At 29.7% G+C, this 8,914-nt stretch overlaps 2 protein-coding genes across 4 annotated transcripts; one reads left to right on the top strand and one right to left on the bottom strand.

Annotated features, from left to right (window-relative positions):
* The first annotated feature begins 1,171 nt into the window (after nt 1-1,171).
* On the top strand, nt 1,172-3,532 carry Trf (TATA-box binding protein-related factor). 2 transcript variants are annotated; one of them, XM_011066929.2, is made up of 6 exons: nt 1,172-1,492; nt 1,575-1,663; nt 1,733-1,836; nt 2,418-2,661; nt 2,737-2,935; nt 3,032-3,532. In XM_011066929.2, the coding sequence occupies exons 2-6, from the start codon at nt 1,646-1,648 to the stop codon at nt 3,106-3,108; spliced, it is 642 nt and encodes a 213-aa protein (XP_011065231.1). In that variant the 5' UTR covers nt 1,172-1,492; nt 1,575-1,645; the 3' UTR covers nt 3,109-3,532. The 2 variants fall into 2 exon arrangements, with proteins under 2 accessions (XP_011065231.1, XP_011065230.1); XM_011066928.2 differs by having other exon boundaries at nt 1,174-1,663.
* A 62-nt stretch (nt 3,533-3,594) lies between these two features.
* On the bottom strand, nt 3,595-7,025 carry 7B2 (Secretogranin_V domain-containing protein 7B2). 2 transcript variants are annotated; one of them, XM_087408510.1, is made up of 5 exons: nt 6,867-7,025; nt 6,047-6,136; nt 5,200-5,611; nt 4,649-4,836; nt 3,595-4,464 (listed from the first exon to the last, which is right to left on the bottom strand). In XM_087408510.1, the coding sequence occupies exons 1-5, from the start codon at nt 6,867-6,869 to the stop codon at nt 4,393-4,395; spliced, it is 765 nt and encodes a 254-aa protein (XP_087264636.1). In that variant the 5' UTR covers nt 6,870-7,025; the 3' UTR covers nt 3,595-4,392. The 2 variants fall into 2 exon arrangements, with proteins under 2 accessions (XP_087264636.1, XP_011065229.1); XM_011066927.2 differs by having other exon boundaries at nt 5,200-5,569; nt 6,867-7,024.
* Nucleotides 7,026-8,914: the final 1,889 nt, after the last annotated feature.

Below are 8,914 nucleotides of genomic sequence, written 5' to 3'. Positions count from 1 at the left end.
TAATATAATATAATATATAATAATATAAAAATATAACTTTTATATTTATTAAAAACGCATTTTTTTTGTATAAAAACGCTTTTCAAATAATCGAAGTGACACAAAATATCCGAAACGAAACACAGGCACATGTCCGACCTGTTCGAATGATCTCACGGATTAGGTTAGATGACATGTTCACTTGTCCTAAGGTTTATTCGTGTCGCATACTTCAAATTAACCCAGAGAGCACTTGGATCACAGGTAAGATGGCGGTTGGAGCAGTTGCATTCAGGTGCTCCAATGTTCAATGACACGAACGGATTTAGAACAAGTGAGCCTGTCACCTAACCTAACCCATAAAATTATTTGAACGGATCGGACAAGTGTTTTGTTTTGTTTCGACTATTTCGTATTACTTCGATTATTTAAAAAGCGATTTTATACAAAATAAATGCGTTTTTAATCAATTTAAAAGTTACATTATATTTTTATATTATATTATATTTTATTTTATTGTATTAATATTATTTTATTTTATTTTTTTAATTTTTCTAATTTTATTTTTTTATTTCTAATTTTATTTATTTTATTTTATTTAATTATTCTTTTAATTTTATTTATTTTATTTTATTTATTTATTTATTTTAAGAATTAATTATTTACAAATTTTAATATGTCTTTCAACATTATTAAGATCGTTTTGAAGATGCGAATAAGTATCAAAAATTTGTTAAATTGCTAATCAATTTAACTCGTGGATCATATTACTGTGGAGTTTAGTGGAGTTAGCGTTTCAAGACCGAAAAATCATTTTGGCGCGCGTTTCTAAGAACTACATACATAATACAATATATAAATTCACACAAAAATCATCAATCAAGCATTCAAGATCCAGTTAGACCGCTTTGATTTTTATAGTTTGTGTTATTTATTTTATTTTATTTTATTTTTTATTTTATTTCATTTTATTAATATATTACATTATATTGTTATATTATATTTTTATAAAAAATGTATTAAATACGTTTTTATACAAAATAAATCTGAAATACTTTTTTCGATTCGTTTTCAACCATTACGCATGCGTGCGTAACATGCCCCAATCGTACCATCTTTTGAGATGAAGCAAATGTGCTCTTAATTGATCTCTTGATTGATAGAGTATGCTCTAACGCGACGCGAACATATAGTCGCCATATTGGTTCCGGTGACGCGAACGTATTGGAGCGTGTTGAGCATGTTGGAGCGTGCGACGCGAACAAACCTTAAATTCGTTCGTGTTACTGAACATATTGGAGCACATGAATGCAACTGCTCCAACCGCCATCTTACCTGTGATCCAAGTGCTCTCTGGGTTAATTTGGAGCATGCGAACAAATCTCAAATTATAACTGTTCCAACCGCCATCTTATCTGTGATCCAAGTGCTCTCTCTGGGTTAATTTGCAGCATGCGACACGAACAAACCTCTGGTTATTATGCTGATTGTATGTGAGGTTAGACGCAGTTAGGTAGGTTAAACGCCGAACCATATGTCATTCCATGTGAGTTTAATGTTTGTTTGATACCGGCGTTTTCGCAAAATGACACAAGTTGCGCAGGAGGATAACGAATTAAAGAGATTGCTCAATAATCCAGCCAAGAATGCTAGCGAAGATGGATCCATGGCACCACCGTTATCGGTAGGTTATTAAATTTAGGTTGTTAGATTTTACGTGCGTTTTTTAAAATAATGTAAACTTAATTTGTAGACTAATGTGCCGAGACCAAGCACGTCGCAAAGTGCCAACCCACAATCGATGATTCCAATAACGCCAGTTAATAGCACGAAAGAAGTTCCAGAGCCTTGTTTACAGTAGGTCTTGAGTTATGTAATTATTTGCATTGCATATAAATATGTACTTACTGTTGTACTATTATGTTGATTCTACAATAAGTTGATAATCTTAAGTCTTATTGGTGAAGTTTATCAAACTTGAAGTTAACTAACTTGTATGACTAACGCTGATTGGTTAACTTTACTAGTTAAGGACCTCAACTTTTGATTAAATTAATCTATGATTAACTCGTAAAAGTACTAACAGTTTAATGTATCAGAACATCTCTCTCTTCCTCTTCTGTGTTTAGTTCTCACATTGGCAATCATGGTGATTGAGTTCATTGATTAGCATTGATCAGGATTGATGATCAGGAAAGAGGCTGTAAGACAAAGACCTGGTGGCACCAATGTTATTTCGACTTTAAGCAAGACTTAAAATTCTCTTTGTTTTGTTTTAAAGCAAAAAAGAGACAGAGACAGAACGAGTTTTAAGCTTTGCTTAAAGTCAAAGTAATGTTGGTGCAAGCAAACCTAAAACTTCCAACTCATTGTAGAATCAGCATTAGATGTGTGTAGGATGTAGTTTCTTGCCATCAGTGTCTGCATTATTTTTACAGAAATGTAGTCTCTACAGTTAATTTGCAAACAGAACTGAAACTTATGTACATTAATGTAAGAACTAGGAATTCTGAATACAACCCAGCTAGGTTTACCGGATTAATAATGAGGATACAAAATCCTAGAGCGACAGCGCTAATTTTCCGCTCTGGTAAATTAGTATGTACTGGCGCGAGAAGCGAACAAGATTCGTTTTTGGCGGCAAAGAAATTTGCTAGAATAATTCAGAAACTTGGATTCCCTGTAAGCAATGTCACATACCTAAAAATCTCGAGAGAGTTTTTACTTAATGTACAGTGTTTTTATATTTTGTTCTAGGTTAAGTTTTCCAGTTTTAAAATACAGAATATAGTTGCGACATGTGATTTGAAATTTCCAATTAAGTTGGAGATTTTATATCAATGTCATGGTCAATTTTCCAGTTATGAACCAGAGTTATATCCTGGTCTGACATACAGAATGTATTCACCTAGAGTTGTATTATTAATATTTGTAAATGGTAAAGTTGTATTAACAGGTATGTTTTAATACTGTAAAACGTAAGATTTTCGCAGATATTACAGCAAGCAGACGGCTAAATAATTATTGAATGTATTTATTTGATAACTTTTAGGAGCAAAGAATAGGACTGAATTACAAGATGCATTAAATATTATATATCCGACATTAAAGATGTATAGAAAGCAATAATATTACTTATTTACAAAATAAATGTCAAATAAAATAACAAGAGACATGTAAATATAAAAATTAATCATATAATAGTAAATTGTTCCTTTCTATAACTAATTTTAAAATTCTACAAAATGAGAAAAGCTTTACCTTGTATTTTTATATATCTTTATAATATATAGTTGCAGTATTATTAATATTTTATATGTTAATTTTATTATTTTGTATTGATGTATACTGTGTAATTTATCATTATAATTATATTAAAGAATATCTTAATTATTTTATAGATTTCTGTATAACATATAGTAATTGTATATATTTCTTTGTATCTTTAATCACACACACGCACATGCACACACACACGCGCGCGCGCGTGCGCACATATACATACACACGCATACACACATCTATGCAAAATAAAGAAAAAATTAATTTACAAGACATTGTTATCTTAGTAATAATTAATATAATTAAATGGTTATGATTAAAAACCACATACGCTTCTATTTATTGTTAAAGTATATATTTCAGACATATATTTGCATAATGAAAATAAATATTTTCTGATATACTATATATTAAAATAAAATATAATTGACAAACAATTATATTTATAGTGTATACAATTTATATAATATTTATCAGAATTATTATAAATATACATACATCGATAAATATACATACATCTATGATAGATTTCTCTTTAACTTTATGAAAAATTGGAATATCTGGATATGTAAAGTTTAATGGAATGTTCAATCATTTTTAAAAAATACAAAGTGTTTTCTAAAGATTGTAAAATACAGAATTTTGCAAATCTTACAAAACTCATATACATTTTTGTAAATTGAAAGAATATTAATATGTTCAAACATTATTTTATAAACTAAATAATCTCAACTGTTATAGACACTTTATAATATTATAGAACGTGCATGTATATAATTATATGTATCTGGCGAGAGCCATGAAAAAAAGATACTTTAATATACCCGCTGATAAACAGCCATGGTCCATTTAAGAACTTTGTCCGTGCATCATCAGATTTGGAAACGTTACAACGTTTCTCAATACTTGACGCTTTAACGCTGCGTAAATGCGTGTGTTTTATTTGTTATTATTATTATTATTATTATTATTATTATTATTATTATTATTAGGCGGAGCCTAGTTATACATCTAATAGTATCTGAATCTAAAGTCCTTTTCTCGATTGATTTAAACTTTAATCAATGAAGTTTGTATTATATACTCTTATGTTCATGTCCCAATTTTCTTTCGAGTTCGTTTTTGCAGTCTTTAATCGATCACGTGTATACCTTTTTTTGCAGCTATGGGCAATTTTTCTCCTTGAAAGAACGGATTTTCTTCCTGAAAGAGTATTATTAGTACTTTTAATTTCATTATTTTATACGATTTAATTTTATTCATAAATTCAAATGTTCTTTTTCTTTGAAAAAAGGGTAAAATGTGGATTAATTCTTGTAATTTTAATTGTTAAAAAATTTTATAAACCATACATATTTTGTACGATGTCTATATATATTTCAATTACCTGAAACTGTTCGATAATTTGATTGAGATCGGAATTCGAAATATGCATGTTCGATAAACTGTTACTGTTTCCAGAATCATTGGAGCATTCTAACATATGTTCTGTGTCGCACATACAGTCCTGAGCGCTTTGATAGTCGCGGCTAAACGCTGCCGTGTTTTCGAAATTGGTGAGGCAATTATTTTCACCTGTAAAAGTAGGAATAAATTTTAAATCATACGTCAAATATATAAAATTATTGTTTTCAAATTAAAAAAGATGTTTGATGATTAAAAATAAAAAGTATATCTATTCTTGACATGTTTTTGCCATAAATAAGATCATTTGAATATTGTTATTAGAGCTTCTACAAAAGAAAACAGAAGGAAACTCGCTCGTCTGTAGGAGTTCTTAAAGGTAAAGGAAAAAATACTTGAACAAATCCGAAGAGTAAGATAGATTATATATAAATATAGAGATTATAGATAAATATATATATATAAAAGAAATTTTTTTTGTAACGACTCTATTATTTCTTAATTAGATTATATTGTTGAATTTTATTTACTCACTCGTGTATCCAACTGGACAAGGATTCGGAGGAGTACAGTAAGCCGGTAAAGGATTTTCTGTCTTCTCGTCCTTGAGTCCTTTCAAACTAAATTGAATTCTATGTCTATTATAGCCCTTGTCGTTATTATTTTTATTATTGTCGAACCGTTGGTGACTCCAGAGCGTACTGTGCTGCAAATACTCCTGATCTCGTATACTTGGATTCGGGTTCAAAGTGTCCATGTTATCATAATCGACCGGTAATTCCATGGGCAATTCCTTAGCTTTTTCCTCCTGATATTCCAAGTACGAATCGGGCGCACTCACAAATTCATTTCCCACTTGATCGATCAATTCTTGCAAAAAGTTGTCGGTCCATAAATCCTCCTCCTGAATACATCCAAATAGTGGATTACATGCTCTTTTGACATCCTGCAAAAAATGGATGAATTAAAAAAAAATAAGCAGGAATTTACTTCGCGATGTTACGTACTATCTTCGAAATCAATAATTGTCTTTGAAATTGCTCAATTCTTTCCTATTTATTTTTTTCCATTTGTATTTATTTGTTTCAATTCCTATGAGGAATAAACAATACATTATAAATCGAGAAAAAGTTTTTTTCAAAAAATTAGTTGCATTTTCTTTTAATTCGGCATTAAGATACATATGTAAGCTGACATGATCTTTATGTCTCTGATGTCTATATGTACCAGGATTTGAAGAAGAAAAAGAATTTTCAGAAACATTTAAATCAATTCCTGATTTCGAAGATTAAATATTTCATTTCGCAGAAGGAAATTCCTTTCGATTCATTTTAATTCATCTATTTTTTGCACTGGTAAATCTGTGGATTTTCATAATTACCTTCATTAAAGGCAAATAAATATTCGACCGTGCAGCAACAGCAATCAAAAGGAGTAGAATGCAGTAGAGCATGATAATCAATGCGTGCATCTGCAGAATAGTACAAAAGGTTTTTTTTTTTTACAATTTGTCATTTATTTTTTCACTACAACATCCTAGTAAGCAAAATATTAGCAGTCTTTTAGCAATTTGCCTGTATATAGTAGATACAAGATACAAGCGAAATAGTGTGGCAGATTAACATCAGCTACGTTCATAAGCTCGTATTCTGCCAACAGAATCTGTCGTCATAATTTTATTGCAAATTGGCTTAGAAACTAATAGAAACTAAGCAGAATTTATTGCCATTTTGTAATTATTATTTAAATAATATCTTTTATGTTTAAATAATTACAAAATGATAAATTTATTCAATTTTATTCAATTTCTGCTGATAGATTCTATCTTATTTTGTTAGCAAATTTCTGTCGACACTCTGCTGACAAAATTTTTTGACAAAAAACATATACTTGACAACATCTATTGTTGACAGATTTGTCTATGTGAGATACCGATCATAATTTGATAATCCTCTAAAAAATTTATTAATCTTATCATCTTGTATAAAGAAAGAATTATTATAGTATACATAAATAGTATAACAATATAATTAAAACAATATAGCTCTTTTTTAAAATATAATTAAATGAATTCTCATAAAAATTTTCATAATTTAGATTTTCTTAGAGCACATTTGCGAATACGTTCGTTTAACTATTTAAATGTTTTCAAATGCAGTGGAATATTTCAATTTTCCGCGAGTATAACGTGTGTAACTCACCATAATCAGCGACAAATGGTACGCTACGGAGAAAATCGACGATATAGACCGAATAGATCCTCGAGAAGAGGTATCACACACCTGCAGTTTTTCGCTGCACACACGCTTTTCCTCTCCTCGTCGTCGTCATCGACGGCCGCGATCGCCGTCGTTGTCGCAACGAGCGCCGTTCGTGGTCTCAGCGAGTACCAGAGTATTGATTTCCACCTTTTTCCATTATTTCACCCTTTATGATCCTGTCCCGACAACGTGCCCGTCGCCCACCATCCTCGCCGTTCAACCCACATTCGTAAAATCGAGCCACTATTAAAGGTCATTCGACGGAGCTGCCATGCCGTTACCAATATGCCGTGACTAATATAGTTGAGAATCTGGGGGAATCTTTTCGGTAAATAGATAAATGTAGAAGACTTTCGATGTTTTCAATTATATCGAAACGCGTATTGTTGTATTAAATCTTACTTAAAAGAAATAAGTTAGAAAAAATTGAACATAATAGTTTCATTGTTTCATTGTTTCATATTAAGTTAAATATCTTTATCAATCAATTAATCAACAATTACATATACAATCTCTTTAAAATCTGTAATTATTCCAAAATATTTAAATTTTCACATCGTTTAATAATTAAATATAAATTTAACGGGTATAAAGATCATTCTTAGCAATTAATGTGCTAATTCCATTGACTGCATATTCTTTCATCATTTTCTCTTATTAATAGATATTATTCGATATTATAGTATGTATTGTTTGAATTTGCACGCACTTTAAAAACGCATTTAATCTCACAATTTATACAATGATCTTCGTAATTTTTCTTAACACTGAATTATTCAATTACTTTAGATAACTGTATATCGGTTATTTGCTTATCTAAATTGCATTCATAAGCAACGGTTGCCTGTAAATGTGATTTGTGTGCAGGACACGTCGTTTGGATAACGATATTAAAGCCAGCTCGTATATCTCAAAGTCCTGTCGAGAGGCTATAAAGTATCTAAAGTACGAGGTCATTTTGTTTCGCGAACATGAAGCTCGAGAGTTAACATCATAAAAATGTAATTTCTTTTTGCTATAACGCCCTCCAAGACATGAATAATTTTATTTCCCTGACTACATTGCACGTTTTCACACATATATACACACGTATTAATCATTACAGTGTTATTACTCAAAGTAAAAAATATTTTCCTAATGTATATTGTTATATTAAAATGTAATGTTATGTTTAAACGAAAATAATAAAATTGGAAATATAAATAATAAAGTTTATTTTTTTACAAAAAATTATTTATAGATTTTCTACATTTTAGAATCATTATACTTCTTTTTCCTACAATCTATCGTTTTGTGACGTAAAAGTAATCTGCGCATAAAATCGACGGAAATAAAAAAATCCAAATTTGATAAAAGCTCGATAAAGTAGCATAGTAGTGGTTGTTTGTCAAGCCGGTACTTTCATTAAGCGTACCAGTTACAGGAGGGTTAAAATAGAAAGTGTAGTGGCGTAGGGATGAAAGATCAAAAGATTCTTCCCCCTTGTTATGATCGTATATAAACCATCCATTAGTTGTTGTCGTGCATTGCGTTTCAGCAACTCAATTTACAGAATCAAATTCTCGTTTCGTCTTCATCTCACTACGCTAAGATTGATTATCATTTATCACATTAAGGACTCGTAACATTTTTAAACTGTTTGTTGTTTTTTGTAATACTGTTTTAGATATTTTAATAATATCACTATTTAAAACTTACAAAAAGAAGAGTATAAAATCACAGCACAAGATATTGTTTGTGAAAGAATAGTGAAGAATATCACTATTCTTTATAATATGTAATTATCTATAAAATGATATCTTTTGAAACTTCGTGAAAAGATATACAGAAAGTCAATTATTTTATCTATTTATATTGATTGAAAATTTCTCCTTTGTATAAAATTATTTAAAAAATGGCAAGTTCAAATAATTTTTTATCAGCTATATGTATACATAAAAAGCATTTTGCTCATTCTCTATTATATATTTATTTAATAATTGAAAGCA

The sequence above is a fragment of the Acromyrmex echinatior genome, chromosome 8, assembly GCF_024713525.1.
Source record: "Acromyrmex echinatior isolate Ae372 chromosome 8, ASM2471352v2, whole genome shotgun sequence".
NCBI lineage: Eukaryota > Metazoa > Arthropoda > Insecta > Hymenoptera > Formicidae > Acromyrmex > Acromyrmex echinatior.
The sequence above is the reverse complement of the archived record's forward strand: the minus strand, read 5'-3'. Positions and strand labels throughout refer to the sequence as shown.

Coding starts and splice junctions, on each gene's coding strand:
- Trf (XM_011066928.2), top strand. CDS start 1,565: ATGACACAAGTTGCGCAGGAGGATAACGAATTAAAGAGATTGCTCAAT. Junction 2,662..2,736: donor TTCAGAAACTTGGATTCCCT/GTAAGCAATGTC, acceptor ATTTTGTTCTAG/GTTAAGTTTTCCAGTTTTAA. Junction 2,936..3,031: donor TGGTAAAGTTGTATTAACAG/GTATGTTTTAAT, acceptor GATAACTTTTAG/GAGCAAAGAATAGGACTGAA.
- 7B2 (XM_087408510.1), bottom strand. Junction 5,612..6,046: donor TTTATTTGCCTTTAATGAAG/GTAATTATGAAA, acceptor CATTTTTTGCAG/GATGTCAAAAGAGCATGTAA. Junction 4,837..5,199: donor TTGTCCAGTTGGATACACGA/GTGAGTAAATAA, acceptor CTACTTTTACAG/GTGAAAATAATTGCCTCACC.